The sequence below is a fragment of the Phallusia mammillata genome, chromosome 7, assembly GCF_965637545.1.
Source record: "Phallusia mammillata chromosome 7, kaPhaMamm4.hap1.1, whole genome shotgun sequence".
NCBI classification, from domain to species: Eukaryota; Metazoa; Chordata; class Ascidiacea; order Phlebobranchia; family Ascidiidae; genus Phallusia; species Phallusia mammillata.
In genome coordinates, this window is record NC_137258.1 from 22,750,533 (window position 1) to 22,771,712 (window position 21,180).

At 37.8% G+C, this 21,180-nt stretch overlaps 1 protein-coding gene and 1 long non-coding RNA gene across 4 annotated transcripts; both read left to right on the forward strand.

Annotated features, from left to right (window-relative positions):
- The first annotated feature begins 3,676 nt into the window (after positions 1-3,676).
- LOC145239093 (uncharacterized) lies at positions 3,677-4,398 on the forward strand. Its single transcript, XM_080102375.1, has 2 exons — positions 3,677-4,010; positions 4,230-4,398. The coding sequence occupies exons 1-2, from the start codon at positions 3,823-3,825 to the stop codon at positions 4,396-4,398; spliced, it is 357 nt and encodes a 118-aa protein (XP_079958501.1). The 5' UTR covers positions 3,677-3,822.
- Positions 4,399-5,387: 989 nt separating this feature from the next.
- LOC145238814 (uncharacterized) lies at positions 5,388-13,126 on the forward strand. 3 transcript variants are annotated; one of them, XR_013862178.1, is made up of 3 exons: positions 5,388-5,435; positions 5,983-6,100; positions 12,668-13,126. It is a non-coding gene; the product is annotated as an uncharacterized LOC145238814 (long non-coding RNA). The 3 variants fall into 3 exon arrangements; XR_013862180.1 differs by lacking the exon at positions 12,668-13,126 and adding an exon at positions 6,762-7,356 and having other exon boundaries at positions 5,983-6,214; XR_013862179.1 differs by lacking the exon at positions 12,668-13,126 and adding an exon at positions 6,762-7,356.
- The last annotated feature ends 8,054 nt before the right edge of the window (positions 13,127-21,180 follow it).

Sequence of the window (21,180 nt, forward strand, 5' to 3'; positions counted from 1 at the left end):
TTAAGTTCAAACTAAAATTGCAACTCAATTGACCCAACTAATCAGCCCTGGTTTGGGCAAAACTCGTGTTTTCGACATTCTTTTGAAATTGTTAAATATGCTAGTCAGGACGAGAAAATTTCTTGGTGTATTCATTCAAACAGGGTTTAGGACATTTATGACAGGTGGTACACAGCGATAGAAAAAGTTGTCAGGTGGTACGCGATCCGTATAAGATTGAGAACCACTGCCTTAACGGCACTCCAGTTTGTTGGGAGTAACATGCTAAAAAGCCATGCCTCACCAAGCCTGTTCGATTCTACTGGTCAATAATAACAGAGTAACTGGTTCGAAGGTTTAATATGGAACTGGAATTTACGGGATTTAGTATTGCGTGGTGTTTACTTTTACAGTTTTGGTTTCTTGAAAAGTTTGGTTGAAAATTTAAAGCTGAGTTTGACGTGAGGTTTTTTATCTCACGCAGGTTTGCGGTTTTGGACATTGTTACGGTTCGTAACAAGACATTTATGCCAAAATGACAATTTGATGACGTCACAACGTTTGGGTTCACATTATTAGTTGGTGAGAAAGTTCGTGCTCGTCCCGTCACTAACCCTTTCGAATATCCCGGCACTAGCGCTAGAGATCCGTTTTTGGCGATTTCGTCGTCAATGCCCAAGCCCAAATTGGATGTCATGTTCTCCCCAGAGCCTTATGATCCGTTTGCTTCGCCCCAGACTATCAAACTTGACAATTCTCTTCGCAAACGTGTAGATCTGGCGCAGTTGATTCGCGCTACGCCAGGCAAAGAGAAAATGTGGTTTCAATATAATGTGCGTGCTTTGCGGCAAATGGGTTTGTCCATGGATAATTTGCTAAAGTCGATGTTGGCGACGACTGACGCGCATTCTTCGTTGCAAAATTATCTCCAGGCCTTGCTTTTGAACGTTAATATGGACCCGAATCAAAAATTGGCCACTTTAGAGTCGCACATTGACGCGACATTTCAGAAGTCGCATTTGTCTTTGATGCAACAGTTGCGTTCCATGTTGGAAAATATTAGATTTAACAGTACTGTGGTTTCACCCGTGCAGGCGATCACGAGTGCTTTCTCTCAAGAGGGGATCCTGCTGGATGCCCTACAGCCAGATAGTCCATATCTTCGCATGCTACAGACATGCAGGGCGAAATGGATAACGGTATTGCATACCCAAACGTATTACACATTTTGGCTTGGACCGAATGCTCCAATGAGAGACAAAACGGTAAAAAAAATGAAACCATTGTAAATTTTATGTGCTTGCTGTGAAAAAGGCTGCTGACGGCTTGTACAGCTATGTGTAATCAAACATTTACATGGTGTTTTTACCAGGGGCGTATCCAGAAATTTTTAAAGGGGGGGGGGTCCAACAATTTTTTTGGGGAAATCCCTAATGACGTCACACGTCGTTCAAAACGACGCGTTATGCGGCAAAGCACTTTTTCCAAAATTGGCGGTTTCTCTACCCATCTAATTGACAGGATTAACAGGTAATTTTAGCGAAAGCTTTGTAGTTTTCTGATTTCGCCGCTGCTATCTAGCTTACTCAGCCAAACTGCAGCTGCAAAATAAGCGTGACTGTCAGGTAATCAAAATCGTTGCTTAAAAAAACAAGGTCCAATTTCTAAAGAACTAAATCTCTTGCTGAAGCGGTAATCCTACTGTTAAGTTGCGCAAAGTCACGAATGCGCTAAAGGTGGTAACTGCAGAAGGCATAAATTGTGCCTGGCAAGTAACAAATTACCCTAATAACATAACTCGATTTACATCGATCTAATGTTTTTGACAAACTATTACGTGTTTGGCGGATCAAAGCAACACAACATTACACGTTTTTAACACTTTTACATTGTTCAAATGCAAAAACAGTTTGATATGTTGCACTTAGTGCAGTTACCACTTAGCAAGAAACTGCTACCAGCGTCCTAGCCGGAACGTAACTTTCCAATTGTTAGCGCATAAAACTCCTTATTAAACCCTTGTTACGTCACAATCGGCGATTAGATAACAAGCGAATACAAGAGATTGAAAGCTCGCGTCTTTGAGATAACGACTCCCTGTTATCACGCAGTGGTAAACGGAACGATTTTGGCCTATTTAATTTACGCACAACTTTTTAAAGGGGGGGGGGTCCAACAATTTTTTTGGGGAAATCCCTAATGACGTCACACGTCGTTCAAAACGACGCGTTATGCGGCAAAGCACTTTTTCCAAAATTGGCGGTTTCTCTACCCATCTAATTGACAGGATTAACAGGTAATTTTAGCGAAAGCTTTGTAGTTTTCTGATTTCGCCGCTGCTATCTAGCTTACTCAGCCAAACTGCAGCTGCAAAATAAGCGTGACTGTCAGGTAATCAAAATCGTTGCTTAAAAAAACAAGGTCCAATTTCTAAAGAACTAAATCTCTTGCTGAAGCGGTAATCCTACTGTTAAGTTGCGCAAAGTCACGAATGCGCTAAAGGTGGTAACTGCAGAAGGCATAAATTGTGCCTGGCAAGTAACAAATTACCCTAATAACATAACTCGATTTACATCGATCTAATGTTTTTGACAAACTATTACGTGTTTGGCGGATCAAAGCAACACAACATTACACGTTTTTAACACTTTTACATTGTTCAAATGCAAAAACAGTTTGATATGTTGCACTTAGTGCAGTTACCACTTAGCAAGAAACTGCTACCAGCGTCCTAGCCGGAACGTAACTTTCCAATTGTTAGCGCATAAAACTCCTTATTAAACCCTTGTTACGTCACAATCGGCGATTAGATAACAAGCGAATACAAGAGATTGAAAGCTCGCGTCTTTGAGATAACGACTCCCTGTTATCACGCAGTGGTAAACGGAACGATTTTGGCCTATTTAATTTACGCACAACTTTTTGAAAAGGGGGGGGTCCGGACCCCCCCCCCCCCCCCCCCCCCCCTTGGATACGCCACTGGTTTTTACCATGTAATATTTGAACCAAAACGTTACTCGATATGTATTCAGATTTTGATCTATTTAGTTCACAAGCAATAAGTGTCGTTTATTGCGTCGGTTGTTTATTTATTTATTTGTTTTGATGTTTTTCGGTCTTGTTGCTATAATAAATATATTTACTCAGATTTTAAACACGTTTATGAAATGATTTGCTCCGTCATTATATTATATGCTTTAAACCAGTGGTTCTCAACCTTTCGTGGGCCGTGGCTCCCTAAAAGTAATTTTTTGGTTTCATGGCCCCCTTCAAGTATCCCTGTAAGACCTGTGGCCCCCTTAAAAATGTAAATGGCAAACTCGTGTTGGAATTCGGTACTAATTTCGGCTTTAAACAGGTCGAATAGAGTAAACAAGAATCTGTAATCATGAAAAACCTCAATATAGACAAATAGTTTGTAAAAAAAAAAAAAAAAAAATGGCTTTTAGTGGGTGTTTCTGGTGAATCTACACCCGTGGCCCCCGGAACACAGCTCGTGGCCCCGCGAAATATCAGCTGGTTGACAGAATGAAATAAGGAAGAGGTTTCATCATATATTTGGCGAAGTAACAATTGATTTATTGCGCGTGAAAATGGCGGTAAAGGGTCTGGTCGGTGGGTGGGATTGGCGGAAGTCGAATAACAAACGTCGTTGACTGTTGCGGATGCTTGTAATTTTGGTGCGTCTGTTTGAAATTTCGTCGGTTTACGTGGAAAAAATCGAGTGTTGTTGATGTCATGCTGTTTGAGTAACAGGTGCGGTCTGCGGGTTTTGTTTCATTTCGCATAATAGTTCGACTCCAAAGGTTGGTTCAGCTGCATTGAAACGAAAATCAAATCAAAATGTCTATGGGAGGATTTACAACAGATCCCGACGTTAAGCCGTTGAGCAAAGAAGTAGAAGACTCCAAACTGAGAGGTATCATTTTGCATTTGGATGGAAAAACTATCAAAGTTTTTGCGCGTATTGAAAATAGCAGCAAAGACGCTTTTAAGGAGCTAGTGTCTCATTTTGCTGACGACAAAATAAGGTAAGAAAGATTTGTTTGTTCAACCAACAAAAATGCTGACATGACAGTGTTGTATTTAATGCGGAAATAAACTATTCATGCAATGTTTGAGTCAGAACTAAAGTAAAATACCTTCCTTCGGTTTCAAATGAAGTTTTAAGTAGGTTGATTTGCTGCGTTGGTAAAGGAAAGAAATGTTTAAATTTACTGTGTGGACTGAACACCTTTATTTTTGTGCAGGTTTGCTGTTTTCCAAATACGAGGAGAAACAAAAGACGCAAATCGCTTCAAACAAGCGACAAGCTTCAAATATTTGGACCATGCAAATTTATTGCAACTTGTTAACAATGTAATAAGTAAGATGCGCAGTTGTGTACTTATGATTTGGAGATCAATAGCACACGATTAGCAAAAATTCTATAAGTTCCAAGTGTTTTGTTGCCAAACGTGTAAGAAAAATAGTGGTTAAAGTCATAAAGACACACAGAACACGTCAAAATATATGTTTGGCACCAAAAGCACTGGAACGATGATCAATTTGTAAGCAGACCCGAAATAAGGAATCGAAACCGCGCCAGAGTCACGATTTTTTTAAAACACAGCCCGAATTAAGCACAATGAAACTAAACCTATGGTACGCGTACCATGCACTAGTAATACGCCGAGTTTTTTAGGTGGTACGCGAGTACGTAATCAAGAAGAGTAGCCCTATCTCTTGGTATATTCATCTAAACAAGATGTAGGTGGTACACTGTGATAGAAACAGCCGTCAGATGGCACGCAATCAAAGCAGGCTGAAAACACAATTGAAAAAAAGGGTTGAGAACCACTTCTACAAACCCTCATAAGTTCTGGTCATGAACTTTAGAGCCCAAAAAATTGGTATTTCTGGAAGCTTCGGTATACTTTATCATCATTGTAGTTGTGTAGTTTGGCACATAATTCACAACGATGCAAAAAAGGAAAAATGGTTGAACAGATCCTTCTTGCACATGCGTATTTACAGAAACAGTAAAATTTGACAATACAAGGCAGATCAGTAGCAGACAAAGGGACACAAAAAACATTCGCATCGAAACCGTCGCTGTATTTTGCATATTTTGTATTTTAATTATATACAGTAAACCTAAGCACTGCCAAAACAGTTTTATCGAAAAACGTTTGGACCAACTGAAACTTTGATGCATTGCTAATCATTAAATGACTGATAATAAGCAAGATTTTACAAATTTGCAGCGGCATCAAATTAATAATCAAAACGGATGCAAAATTTGGACGGGCATAAACAGAATGCCTGCAAGTTTTAAATATCTGACATAGAAATTACTGGAAGCGTTGTGAACTTTCAAACAAACTCCACAGGCAAAGATGGAAAAGTGCCGAAGTTAATTGTTACGTCACAAGCGCCGGTTTGTTCCAAGCAGTAATGCTGGGCTGAGATTTTAGGTTTGTAATGGTCGACAGAAATTTGAAGCATTTGTTTAACTCTCTTATTTCGTACTGAAAAGGATTGTAGCCTTTTACGTTTGTTTTCGTTTACTGGTTCTTTACTAGCTATGATTATTAATCGATGTTTATGCAGTAGACAGTTTATGGTGAAAGAAATGAAAAAAAGATTCACTTATAATAGGTTTGTTGGCTGCCCCTTGGTATACAAAAGCTTGTTTGTAGTACACACATTTTATTGTAGATGCTTTAACATTCGGAATTATCATTAGTAAACTCATTTTTTTAAAGATTAACTTAAAAAGTTGTTTTTGCATAACAACGTATGTACACACAGATGAATTGCTACATTGATAAAACAGGGTCATTTGGAAACAATTATGGAGTTAAACAATACAATGCTTCTCACTTCTGTAACAAAAGGAAATTGCAATTGTGTTGGTGCTGTATGTACATTCCCGATATATATGTTTTATAAAATAGTCCATGAATTGTGTGACATACACGCAATGTCTTTAACTAAAATTGGTTGATCTACTATTTTTAGGGTGATATTTTGTGAACTGGCTTTACAGCTTGACATTTTCAACCAAGTGACAATATTTGGACCCATTTTTGAAAGACATTTGCAATGAACTAAAAACACAACAAAAGTATATACAAAGGTATGGGTAAAAGTAAATGTAGTGTTAGGATTTTGGTACTTAAAGGATTATTATCAAGTTGGAAATTGGAGTGGTGAAAAGTGTTCTGCTGTATTGCATTTCTGGGGCAAACAGGTATGTTTTAAAAAAACGGTCCTCGAACACGCGTGATATTTTAAATTAACTTAGGAATATTAATGTTTTAAACATGCAGAACAAAGTGTAAATTTTAAAGTAATAGTTTTCTACTTTTCTGAGGGGTTATTTTGCAAGCTGGTTTTGCAACTTGAAATGTTTAAACTTTTGTCAAATTTTAGTCTTAAAACAATATGAAACCACCTGAAACGCGACACAGTACAAAAATAAAGGTGTATTGGTACATGCACAAAAAAATTCATTGTAAAGTGAAAAATCGGAGGAAAGAAAAGTTTTCTGCTGTGTTCCATCTATTCTTTTTGCAACTTGTGGAAAAACAAAATGCTTCATAATGGCTACTAGAAAGTGCCCAACGAAGCAATTTGCACAGCTTTGCAAATAACCATAATTGAAGCTCGGTGAAGTGTGGAAGTAGCAAACGATGTCACAAGGCAATAGCTAGTTTAAGCGTAGAAGCAGTACCATGAAAGGTAAATGAGCAGATTTCTACCATTGCATTAATGAGTGTGGCCTTTATATTTTGCAGGGCTTTATTTCGCAAACCAGTTTTGATACTTCACAGTTGATCCAGCCATAGAGAAAGGAAGATTACCAAAAACAGCAGAACTTTGTATTTGTTGCAGGGAAGCTAATGATTGAAAACATGTTGGTGTACTTACAACGAAAAACATAAGTGTCGTTTTGTGCACGGTGAGCTGATTTCTTTGGGTGGAGTAATAAACGTTTGTGATGTACAATGTGCATATTTCCTATGTACACGTCGTGTGTCGCATGCAGTTTGGGTGCTTGTCTGTTTTGGATTAGCTGCTTTGAAACAGAACGGAACTTGATCATGGTTGTATGACTGGTACCGGTGTTGATCCCGCGAAATATCAGTTGGTTCGCGGAATCAAATTAGGAAGAGGTTTCATAAAACATTTGGGGAAGAAGAAATTGCCTTATGGCGCATTGAAAATGGCGGTAAAGGGTGGGGTTAACGGAACTCCAATAACAAACGTCGTCGACTGTTGCGGACGCTCGTAATTTTGTTGTGTCTGTTTGAAATTTCGTCGGGTTACGGGTAAAACAACATGTTGTCATGCTGTTTATGTAATGGGTGCGACATTCATGTTTTGTTTCATTTCGTTTGGCCTGAAACGAGTTGAGAACCACTGCTTTAAACTAATGTTTTCAGCTAAAATTAGAAAGGAAATTAAATTTCAGTTTAGCTGTATTGGTAAACAACACCCGTTAAACTGGCCCTTTAATTTCTCCGAAAAAGAACGTATGTTTCGAAAACCTCTCGGCTTGACCTTCGCTATAGTATAATTTGCAGTCTGTTTAAATACGCGTTTGTCAACCAGAAAACTATGAAAAATCATAGTAGTTATGGGTCCCCTTGCCTGAAGTGGACACATATTGTTTTTGTCAATATATTTTTTTCCTTCTTTTTTCTTTTTTTCCTTTTAACGCTGATTTGTTCCCACGTTTTGGTCAAGAAAGCGTTCCGTGACCCACGCTTGTTGATTGTAACCGACCCACGAGCTGATCATCAGCCAATCACAGAGTAATCTTATGTGAACATACCAGTGATTGCTTTCTGCAACACAGACTCACCACTGCAATATGTCGACATTTCGATTCCTTGCAATAACAAGTCTAAAGATATGCTGATAACTTGCCTAAAGAACCGCCGCGTACAATGAATAACATTTTTTGCGCGCGGAAAGTCCGCTGCGTATACTGCTGATACGCATAGCACAGTGCCAGCTTGAATGCCGATGATGTCTTGGTATCTATAATGTGGCTTGGTATCTATAATGTGTCCGTCTTTTTGCATAAATTGCTTCAGCTACAACAGACTGTCCATGGTGTTTTGAAACCGTGATTGTGTGACTGTGTAAGTCCAGTACGTTGAAAATCATACCGCCACACATGTCAACATTGTTTTCAATGTCCACTTGAAACGAAGATAACGTAAAACGTCCATTCGCGTACTTCTTTAACACCACAACCGTCTGTCGTGGTTTGAGATGATAATAATGTGATCTGGAGCTTTTTGACGAAGGAGACAAGAGTATTTTTACTAGTGATGTACCGAATCGGCGAAATTTCGGTTCGGCCGAAACCGAATATTCGTCGGTTTTGCCGAATAAATTCGCCCGAATCAACCGAATCATTTATGACGTCACGCAAGGTCGTACGCTACGCGTTTGACATGAAAACACAGGTTTATCTACTTGACACTTAGTGCAGAATGGTTGCGTTTCGTCTGCATCTTAGTTTTGTGGGGTTTAACATTGTCTCAAGCATGATTGCCAACCCGACAATGAATTACAGATTTTTTGTCTGCAGTGGGAAAAGCGTCACTATGGTAAAAATATAGTGATTGACGCGATTTTCGTTGGTACTAAGAAGAAAGGACACGTTTAACGCTTTGAATGCTTTTTCCGAAACAATTTGTTGCGATTCGGCCGAAACCGAATCTTTGCAAAAATGGCTGATTCGCCGAATAAATTCGGCAAACCGAATATTCGCCACATCTCTAATTCTTACGTCGTCGCAAGTCAGGAGCAAATGTACAAATTGTCCGACTAGTTGTTTGAATCGAGTTATTTGTTGGTCGGTCTTGTCTTCTGCTTATATCAACTCTGCGACCGTTTCACCGGATGGTTCTCTCTGTGCTTCTGGTGGAAAAGATCTTAAGGCCGAAAATTTGTTACTGGACGCCAACGACAAACTGGCGGATTTTGGATTCGGGAATTTTTTTCGGGCCGGTCAGAACTTAACACTTGGTGTGGGAGTCCCCCTTACTCTGCCTCCGAAGTTTTTTTGGGAAAAATTATACGAAGGACCCCAACTTGATGTGTGGAGTCTTGGAATTGTTTTGCACGTTCTGCGCTTAAACTATGTATTTGTTTGTATGTTTTGTAAGTTCACGCGCTTAAACTATTTGTTTGTTTGTATCGCGATAAAATCGAAATATTTAGCAAATGGAAAACGTTTGAACTATTTTGTATTTTGTTTTGCACGCATGTGTCGCAACCATTGACGATGTTTTCAAATAACAGGACACTTGACTCGATAACCTTCGTTTTTTTCGGTGTCCTTGCTTTTTACTTATCCTTTCAACAATGGAACTGTGATGATGAAGTGACTATGTCAATAACATTTGACTCGACTTGAATTGAGTATTTTGAATAAAGAAACCATTAAATGTACGAGATTGAAACTGAGTAAATATATTTATTATAGCAACAATAGCAATTACATATCAATAAAGACAAAAATACAGCCGACCCAATAAACGACACTTATTGTTTGTGAACTAAATAGATCAAAATCTGAATACATATCGAGTAACGTTTAGGATAAAACATTACACGGTAAACACACCAAACTGTTCGATTTGATTAGGCATAGCTGTACAAGCCGTCTGCAGCTTTTTTCACAGCGCGCCCATAAAAGGAAGTAAGTGTTTTATCTTTAACCACATCAAGGATCCATGGTCTTTCAGAGCTGTTCTTTCCTTGGCACTCGTTCGAAATACCAGAAAAACTTTTTTTGACATTGTCCTTTGTTGACGCATAATTCATTTTGTCCATCACTGGAGCTGCCGGTCCAACCCAGTAGACGTAAACAAATTCACGGTTTTCGACACCGCCCTCAAGTTCGCCCCTTACGTCAAAAATCGCGTACCTGTATGAGTTTAAAAACAACCCGTCAAAATACGTTTCAAATTTGAACTGCAAATGTTGGTTATTACGTATTTTTTAATGATACCCAACCCCAACCCTAATAGCCGCATCCGTCAGTATTTTTTGAGAAATACAGTTTTAAATTGGTGTCCGTGCACTTTGCACCAGGTGTCGAAAATCAGCTACATTTATTGCTGCCGTGATCCAATGTCTTATCACCAGCTGCACTGATGAAACCTCTTAGATCAGTGGTTCTTAACCTTTTTGGTGTGGTTTCCCACTAAAGTAAATCACCAAGTTCGAATTTCCCTCTCTTTTTTTATTTTTATAATGGTGTTTTGTGCCCAACATTAAAAAAAATCGAAATAATTCTGTGAAGCGATTTGGTCGGGACATTTAACGTATACTGCAATCTTATTTAGTTTGAATAGTAATTTCGTGAAAAAGTAAAATCGTGGGGAATTTTGAAAAATCTCATGTGCTTGCATTAGTCATTTATTGCATCACAATCAACAGATCAAATGCATTTATTCGCGAATAATAACAAAGTCATTGATACTTTTAGTAATGTCTGTGACGTAACAAACCATGTTTGGATTTTTATGCGCCTTGCAAAAGTAGGTGAAGTTAATCTTACATGTTGTTGCGGAAAATATTGTATTAAATTACCTTTTAACGATTAATTTTAACCCACGGGCCCGAGTTTGGTGACTTCCGACTCACATAATTTCCCTCTAAAAACATTAAATTTCCCACTAGTGGGAAATTTCCCACCGGTTAAGAACCACTGTCTTAGATGGATACACTATGCATTGTCTGAAGCTTATTGTATTAAAAAATATTATCTTACCGTGCGTTGTTGTTGGTAAGATGTGACACCATTTCCTTGAATGGGTCTGTATTGCTGTTTTCTATGCGCGCAAGAATCTTCACAACACCTCTTTGCAAATGCATGATGAAACCTCTGCAGGTAGATTTGTGTTTAATATCATTATATAAATTCTTGATGGCAGGATCTACAGCATCGGCAAGCATAGACATCTTGATCAGGCCAATTTTTGTTTCACCGCTATTCAAACGACTTAGATGGCCAAACTGATTTGCAAAATCAAACCCTGTCGAATTTAAAGCTAACACCCACGATAGCTTTTTCAGACGTAAACAATATTCGTTTTTTTTTTCGTCAGCTAAATATATTAAAAAATACACAACAACATTGCAAGCCTCCGCAAAAGTCGACGACGTTTGTTATTTGACTTCCGTCAACCCCACCCACCGACCACACTCTTTACCGCCATTTTCATGCGCCATTAATCAATTGTTACTTCGCCATTTGCGTAACCCCGTCAACCAGTTGATATTTCGCGGGATTTCCACCGGTACCAGTCATACCACCATGGTTAAGTCCGTTGTGTTAGACAGAAAAATATGCAACCACCTGAAACGAGACACAGTGCAAAAATAAAGGTATTGTTTTAGTGCATGCACAAAAAAGTTTATTGTAAAGTTGATAATTGGAGCAAAGATACGTTTTCCGCGGTGTTCCATCTATTCTTCTTGCAACTTGTGGAAAAATTAAGAGCCCAATAATAGCTGCTAAAAGCAAGTGCCCAACGAAGCAATGCACGGATTAAACTTGAAAGAAAAATTTGCACAGCTTTGCAAACAACCATAACTGAAGCTCGGTGAAGTGTGGAAGTGCAAACGGTGCCTTTATATTTGCAGGGTTTTATTTCGCAAACCATTTTGGATACTCCACAGTTGATCCAGCCATAAAAAAGGGAGATTACCAAAATCAGCAGAACTTTGTGTATTTGTTGCAGGGAAGCTGATGATTGAAAATCATGCTGGTGAACTTACAACGAAAAACAAGTGTCGTTTTGTGCACGCTGAGCTAATTTCCTTGGGTGGAGTAATAAACGTTTGTGATGTACAATGTGCGTATTTCCTATATACACGTCGGATATCATATCGCATTTTAGTGTGCTTGTCTGCGTTGTATTAGCTGCTTTGAAACAGAACGGAACTTGATCATGGTTGTATGACTGGTAGTGGTGTAGATTCCGCGAAATATCAGTCGGTTGACGGAATAAAATTAGGAAGAGGTTGCATCATATATTTGGCAAAGTAGAAATTGCTTTATGGCGCATGAAAATGGCGGTAAAGGGTGTGGTCGGTGGGTGAGGTTGACGGAAGTTGAATAACAAACGTCGTTGACAGTTGCGGATGCTTGTAATTTTGTTGTGTGTGTTTGAAGTTTTGTCTGCTTACCGGAAAAAAACGGGTGTTGTTGATGTCATGCTGTTTGAGTAACAGGCGCGGTCTTCGTGTTTTGTTTCATTTCGCATAATAGTTCGACTCCAAAGGTTGGTTCAGCTGCATTGAAACGAAAATCAAATCAAAATGTCTATTGGAGGTTTTATAGCAGATCCTACCGTTAAACCGTTAAGCCAAGATGTACAGGATTCCAAACTCAGAGGTATCGTTTTATATTTTGGTGGAAAAACTCTGAAAGTTGAGGCGCGTATTGAAAATAGCAGCAAAGACGCTTTTAAGGAACTGGTGTCTTATTTTGCTGACGACAAAGTAAGGTAAAATAGATTGTTAATAATTCAACACGGAAGTTATTAAATCGAATATTATTGAAATACTTTACATCGAGTGAAGTTTTACGTAAGTTGACTCGCTGCGTTGGCAAAGAATAAAGATGTTTAAATTTACTGTGTGGACTGAACACTTTTTTATATTTGTGCAGGTTTGCTGTTTTCAAAATACGAGGAAAAAATAGTGACGGACGAGACATTACCAAGGCCGTCCTAATTGAATGGTTTGGACCAAACACTTCTCTCCGTGATAAAATGTCTTACGCAAACTATCTAGATTGCGTTAGAAAAGAATTAAAGAATGTTGACCAAAAGTGTGAGGGGAAAAACGATGTCACAAGGCCGTGGTTGCTTAACGTAATTAAACATCACAACCCAGTATCTATGGATGGTCGCTCAGTAAAAATAGCTGCCGACGGCGAGTACAGCTATATCTGATCGAACTCACTGCATGTTCTTTTAAGCAGAATATTTTAACCGAAACCTTGTTTGAAATGTACCAAGATTTTTTGCCTAAAATGTATTCAGAGTATTTTTTGTTTGATGGATATAAATTTTGCTCATTGTGGTTGCAGTTTTTTGCTTTAATTGCCATTAAACGGATATCGTTACATGGTTTGATTAGTAAGAAATATTTAGTCTATTACTTTTATCGGACCAGTATACAAATTGCGATGAACGTTTAGACCAGGGGTGGGCAACCTGCGGCCCTTGATTAAGGGTTGTGCGGCCCGCGAAGACACTTGGACTTCAAATGTTCTGGCAAACGAGTCCAATTATTATATGTTTTTGAGCAGATTAGTGCGCCTGGGCTATTTTTCTACGACTTGGCAATATGCTGCTGCGAGAATCAAATGCGAATTTTACTTGTAGTAAGACATTTTTAATATGCAACGAAGTAAAATCATTTTGTGTTTTATAAAGGTGCGGCCCGCGATCTAATTATCGCAATTGTATTTGGCCCCACAGTGACAAAGGTTGCCCACCCCTGGTTTAGACCATGCAAATTTATTACAACTAGTCACTAATCTACTTAGGTTAGCTGCGCAATTTTGCACTAATGTTTTGGAGAATGATAGCACACGGCCAGCTTAAGCCCACTTATCTGTTCAACCATTTTCCTCTTATGCATCATTGTGACTTCTGTGCCAAACTACAAAACTACGAGGGTGATAAACTATACCGAAGCTTCAAGAAATTTTTAGGCTCTAAAGGTTATGACCAGAACTTATGAGAAATTATTGGCTTTAAACCAGTGGTTCTCAACTGGTGGTCCATGATGAATTTTTTGGTGCTGCACAGTAAGTCCACTGAATTTGGTTATAAACTGAAGAAGATTGTATATTAATACTGAAAGAAGGTCAAAGAATTCTGTTTCAAGCCAAAATGCTTTTTGCGTATGCTTACATCAACCTCATTAAAAAAGGGAATGGTCCAAAATATTAGTTTTACTGGGCCAGTGGTCCATGGCCTGAAACGAGTTGAGAACCACTGGCTAAACGGGTCATATATTACTGTTGTATTGATTTTTGTGCCGAGTTAATCGTGTATGTGCTTTTTGTCCATGCTTTTTTTTATTTAACCAAATGTCCAGCGTGCTATTGTTTCTTTGACCACTCCGCATCTTAAAGGTTTGGCAACGGCACAATTTTGATTTCAAACAAACACTGGAGCAGACTTTACTGAAAAAATAGTCAAGACAAACGAACACAATGAATTAATGTCAGCTAGTTAAACCCCCAAACCACATGACAAAACCTAACAATTAAGCCTCACACGTTAATGTGTTTTACGCTACCTTTCTGTTTATTGAGTGTTTGAATGAAGAAATCAATAAATGCACGAGATTGAAACCTGATCAAATATATTTATTATAGTAACAATAGCAATTACATATCAATAAAGACAAAAAAAACAGCCGACACAATAAACGACACTTATTGTTTGCAAGCAAACAGAAACGCGAACCAAAATGCGACATGATATCCGACGTGGATAGAGGAATTACGCACAGTGAACACAAACGTTTATTACCCCACCTAAGGAAATGAGCGCACCGTGCACAAAACGACGCTTGTTTTTCGTTGTAAATTCACAGCATGATTTTCACGCGAATCGAGTTCGTTTGAATTACGCGGTAAAAACAAAAAATACAAGCGCAGTGAAATTAGTGTTTTATGTTTCCCTCTATCTGTTTGCCCATCTACCTCAAATTGTCCAATATTACTGTTGTCATCCAATACGATTAAAATTGACAACCCTATACTATGGATGTTTGCGCAATAACCATTGCTGCCGACGGCGAGTGCAGTGATGTCTGATCGAACCACAGTATGACCTTTTAAGCAAAATATTTTAACCGAAATTTTGCTTGATATGTAGTCAGAATCATTTGTTTGATGGACACTAAATTTTTATTATTGTGGTTGCTTGTTTTTTGCTTTAATTGCTATTACCGCCATTTTATGCGCAATACCAGTCATACAACCACGGTCAAGTTCCGTACGGTTTCAAAGCAGCTAATACAACGCAGACACGAGCACCTTTTTTAAAGGCAGAGATTTGAGTTGACTTGTTTCCTATGTCCCTTTGTCTGTAACTTATCTGCCTCGTATTGTCAAATTTTACTGTTACTGAAAATGAGCATGTGTCAGACGGATCTGTTCAACAATTTTTCCTTGTTTAATCGTTGTGACTTATGTGCCAAACTACACAAATACAATGATGATAAAGCGTACCGAAGCTTCAAAAAATACCAAATTTTTAGGTTCTGAAGTTCATTACGAGAACTTATCAGGGATTAAGCTTTAAACTGATGTTTTCAGTGAATGAAAAGTTTTCTAAATTTTAATTTTTTTTTCTAATTTCCAATGTCAAGTTTTGCCCTTAAGTTTGAAGGTAGGTTCTGCCTTTAATGCCCTTAAGTTTGAAGTCCGGTTCTGGCTTTAATTTGATATCTTTTTTGTCGCTTTTTCATCAACTTTCGAGCCTAAATTGGGCTTGGTTTGCAAAAATATGAATTCTTAACCGATTCCAGGCCTGACCACGAAAATAGCCTGGACAAACAAACATAATGAATTAATGTCAGCCAGTTGAACCACTAAACCAAACAACAAAACCTACCAAGTCTCACAGGTCATTAATGGGTTTTGCTCAACCTATTTTGTTTATACCAGCGTCTCGTAAACTGAATGCATGCAAGACGGTGATTGGATTCCATGTTGAGTCAAGTTTGGTTTGCATAAAGTTTCAAGTTCTATTTCGACACTAAAACGATTTTGTTCTGAAAGCAGCCGAAACAACAAAGTGGAGAGCAAATAATTGAAACATATCACTGCAAAACATAAAGGCCATGGTTGGGAAAATAAATCAATCATGATGAGCTGTAGGAAATCCGGCGTGATCAAATTCAAGGTCAATTAAATAGCGTTTCACGAACCAGTTACAGAGTATTAGGTCTGCAAATTGTGAAAATACCAAATCAAAACGCTTATTCAACCACTAAGATTAGCAAGGTTGACAGACAGATTCGTATCAAGACGTAAGCTGTTCATGTGCGGATATCATGGGTTTGTCGTTCATGTTTTTTTAGATTTTCACATATCTATTTGTGTGTAAGTAAGGGCCGTTTAAGATGCATTAGATTAGATAGAACAAGAATCAAACGTAGCTACACATAATTTTGCAGGTTGAATAGACCTCGACAATTACTGCAGTACGTTGCCCTTTTAAACAGCGGTTGGGTCATGTTCTCATTTCTTCATAATCGTGAATTGAAAAAAAAAATGTTTGATAAGAAGAAAACTTCGACGTTAAAAAGGACTACACACAGCTCTACGCCCTTGGCTGTAAAATTATGCGAATTTTTGCGGCAGATAAATTTATTTTTGCAACCAGGGTATTGATAACTGCAGAACCAGGGTATTGATAACTTTCGACCTATAACGTATCATTACTGTAGCTGATAAGTAGAATTGACTCGAGGCTAGTAATAGCATAGATACCAGACAGTAGAACAGGCTGACTTAACTTGTCAATAAGCAGCAGAGAAATTGTATAAATAAATGCCGTATTCCAATAACTTAATTTTAAAATGACCCATTATAAGTGTATTAATATTTGTTTGTGTTGTTTTCACATTTTATCACCGTGTTATAGTGATTATTTTGATTGTATTATCTGTGTGGAAACAAAAACAACTAATCAAGAATATGACTAGTTACCCCATAGATCCGGCTGTATTTGAAACAAACGACAAAGTTTGTGCTCAGGGTGCCATGAGAGGCTTCATCATGCATTTGGATGGTGGCATGATAAAGGTCGCTGCGTGCATTGAGAATAGCAGTAAGAATCCTTTTAAGGAAATGGTGTCTCACTTTACTGACGATAATGCAAGGTAAGAAGCTTTGTTACATCAACAAAAAGTGGTACAGTAAAACTGGTGACATGCAACTACAGACTAACAAAAGCGCCGACCAAAATAAACAATTTTTTCTTCATTTTGTGGTATATTAAAATTTGAAGTATCTTAATTTTAAAAGTTCTCTTGGTTACCAAACGTATGAAATTATTTTTTCTTACTTTGTGTTTAATTTAATCTCAATTTAAATATCCCAAATTAAAAGTTAAAAGATTTCAGTTTTTTGTTAGAAAACGTTTTTTTACTTGCTTTGTAAGCAAATGTTAAAATTCAATATGTCCACTAAATAATTTGCTTATGGAATTACATTTAAAAGTATTTGGACAAAGTAACACATTTCAAATTTGAACAGGTTTGCGGTTCTGTCTGTAACAGGCAAAACAGCTGATGGTGCAAAATTGAGACAGGACACATTTGTCTATTGGGTAGGGCCGAAACTTCCAGTAATGCAGAAGATGTCGTACACCTCTCAGAAAGATTTTTTGAAAAGTTCGCTTCCCCTTGTTTTCAACGAGTGTCCTGGAAAGAATGACGACACGAGACCATGGATTCTCGATTGTATTCAAGATGATATCTTGAAATCCATGTATGGCCGACCGGTTGTAAGAGCTGGTAACGGAGAATATAGTTTTGTATAAAGCAGTGGTTCCCAAACAGTTGTTCATAAGTCGTATTTGTGAGGGGCTACTGAGCTTTTCTAGTAAAGTATATGATATTGTAGCGATTGCGACATAATCTGTGCAAACGTTGCTATAGTTGCCTGAAATTAGCTCGTTTTAACTTGCTAGCTCAAAGCTTTCAAGGAAGCCTGATAGTCTAATGGTTTTATTCAACTGTGTTGGCAAATCATGTTTGGACTTTGTAATATTTCCTGTTGCAGTTAATTTGGATGTAGATTCGACTTTGTGATCTGGTGTTTACCGACTTTAACCGTATGTTTTAGTCCGTGCTGTGATTGGACGCTGATTTGTGTGATATTTGTGCAAAATCCAATCGCAAGATCACATGTACAGGATTTAACGCCTTTATCCGGGGTATATATAAAACTGCACTGGTTAATTACTGGTTAAAAAACTGCACTGGTTAATTACCGGTAAAAAAAAACTGCACTGGTTAATTACCGGTAAAAAACTGGTTAATTTCGATCTTCTTTCGTTCTCTTTTCCTTCTTGTGCTTTTTAGAAGTAATAAACAAACGAACCGCAGTGCAAGATACTTGTGTGGAGTTTCCAGGACTCTGCCCTGACAAGCTCACGAGCTTGGGAGGTTAAGGACGGTGGTATACCTACTAAATTTGTAGTGACTCAGTTTGTAGCTTATGCCGAGATACCATATTTACACTACAATATAATAACCTCTCATGATCATTTGTAATCTTACAATTATTTTAAATCATGTTAGTAGTCGTAAAAAAAATCGACTAAATATTTGGGCCACCAAATGTAATGCAAAGTTACCTCTGGGCTAATATGGACCTGTGCCGAGTAATCGACATGTAACAAGAAACCATTGGAACCTGATGAGTCAAAATGTTTTTAAATGTGTATTTAGATTTTAATGCATGTATATTCTGAGGAATACATATAATGTTCATCTTATTTGTAGCTGAGATGATTTTTTGAACCCTTGTTTACAGCTTTCGCGAAAGTGCGTTTCAACTGCTCAAAAACCACACTTACGTTATGTTGTAATAAGGCAACGCAATTTCAACGTAAAAAGAAACCGTTTGCGCAAATGCGTTTGTTCAAACACTGAATAAACAGAAGGTTGCCCCCAAAACACATCAACAACTTGTGAGGTTTGTTATGTCTCGTGATGTAGCTCAAAGGAATTGCAGTTTATATTTCTGTGCACTGACTAGATGACCGACATGGTCCCTTCGCCATCCGCCAGTTGCTTGCTCGTTGTATTTCGTTTGCATGCAAAAACCGTGTTCGCCACTGCAAATAGTTATTCCAATTTTTATGTTTAATTGCTATTAAATACATGTCGTTCCTATAATAGACGTACTCAGATTTTGATTTTAGTGTATCAAATAATTTGCTCAGTGAGTATTTTTATTTCCTAATAAACGGCTATAGTTAAATTAATATGAATTTTACTCTAAAAGACCTGATTAAAGGAAGTTGTTATTTTTCACTACTACTATAGTAGTATACAAATCATCAAATGATTGTTTCAAAGCAGTTGCATAATTGTTTTTTGTATTTACGTCCTTTATCGTGCTTCATTAAAAAATAATAAAATAATTGTTTATTAACTGCTTTTATGACGTTTGCATTGTTGCAACTTCCGTTTTGTGTTTTTGGTAATTGCGTCAATTCAACGAACCCTATAAACGCAAATGAATTTGCAACGCAAACAAGTGTGGTTTTGCGCAGGTTGAGCACATTTCCTCGGCTCGTCGTATTTCATTTCGCGTGTCAGTCGGTTTGTCTTTGTTGTTTTGAGTACTCGGGACCCTTATCGGAAGTGAAATTTGTTTTTTTTGTTTCCTTTTTTTCCTCGGTGGGCGGGCAACGCCTGAATGCGTTATGCTCACAATAAGTCCGCCGTCGAGCTGCCTGTTTTTATTGCAAGTCCGTTGATCATTTTTTGACTTGGACAGTTGGTGATTTCAATTTAGTTCAACCCATCGGGAACCACTGGGTTGGAGCAATGCAACTTAAGTGTCTTGCTCAGGGAAAGACAAGCGACCGAGATAGGATTAGAACCAATGACCTTGTGATCACAAGGTGGTTCGACCAGACGTAGACATCTAGTTATTTTTTTGTTTCCCTGCAGCTAAATCAACGTAGAAAGGCAAACTGATTTGCGTATTAAACCTATGCAAAATATGAAGGCCACACCCATGTTGCCACATCCTGACGTAAACAATTCTCTTTTTTGCCGTCAACCCACGTAATTTCACAATACACAACAAAATTACAAGCAATCGCAAAACCCGTAACGGAAATCAAATGAAATACGTCTTTACTGTTGGAAAATTTGTTGTGTGTGTTTTCAGTCGCGACTGTTTACGGTGAAAACGAACTTGTTTATTTTATGATACGCAACCATGGGCTTTATGTTTTGCAGTGATGTGTTTCAATTATTCTCCACTTTGTTGTTTCGGCTGGTTTTAGAATAAAATCATTTTAGTGTCGGCATAGAACTTGAAACGTTATGCAAACCAAACTTGTCTGAACACGAAATCCAAACACCGGTTTGCATTCAATTTACGGGACGTTTGGAAGGCAAAAAATGTATTGACTTTCGATACTCTGGTATTGAATATAGGATTGTTCGGTCAACTATCTTGTAGACCATAAAGTTTGGTAGAGCTACTAACACGATACGTTACGCCTGATCCAAAAGTGCTTAATTTTCGAAAGGTGGCGTAAAGAGCTGAATTATTTATTTAGCGGCTATAAATGGGTTGGGTTGGGAAATATTTACATAAAATTTTTACATTAGTAACTAATTTTTTGGGTTAGTTTTATTGAATTTTAAGCGCTAATACCTTACCCCAACCCTAATAGCCCTAACCGTTAGCATTTTTTGAGATATACCGTTTTGAAAATTAAGCACTTTTGGATCCGGCGTAACGTATCGTGTTAGTAGCTCTGCCATAAAGTTTGAGCTGAAAGAATATACACCGTAATTCAAAAAACAGAGACCATTCAGTTCAACAATATCCATTTAACAGCATTTAAAGCAAAATTCAGCAAATAACAACTTTTTTGAGCTCTTTTAATTGTATTTTTGGAACGACTTTTTGACGAAGGGCGTGTAGGACGAATTGTATAGGACTTGTGCTAAAAAACAATTGCCGTAAAATCTCTATAAAGTTGATGTTATGCCTGGCAGCAACAGCTTATACATCCAGCGAATATAAGAAGCGGAATTGAATATTGATTAAGCAAATATAAGTTATAAGATTCTGAGTACACATGAAACAACGTTCCGGGTATTATAAAAAAATTAAAATATATACATAATAGTTATATAATTGTTTATGATAGTTTTATAATAGATTTAAAAATACATAATAGTTTGGTTAGGCGTAGGCGTACTTGCAGTCTGCACCTTTTTTGACTGGCATATCATACATGGATTCATATTTTTCACCAAAACCGATGGAATCTAGGATCCAGGACCTGGTGTCATCTTGTTTTGCTTCGCACGCAAAATGAAACTTTTGAGAAGGCTATGTTTAAGAGTATAGAGTTGACTCTCGTGTGTTACTCTATCACGAAATAAAAC

What these genes read in the sequence shown, in the direction of transcription:
- LOC145239093 (XM_080102375.1), top strand. Translation starts at nt 3,823, where the DNA reads ATGTCTATGGGAGGATTTACAACAGATCCCGACGTTAAGCCGTTGAGC. An exon ending in TTTGCTGACGACAAAATAAG is followed by an intron (nt 4,011 to 4,229) that starts GTAAGAAAGATT and finishes ATTTTTGTGCAG; the next exon opens with GTTTGCTGTTTTCCAAATAC.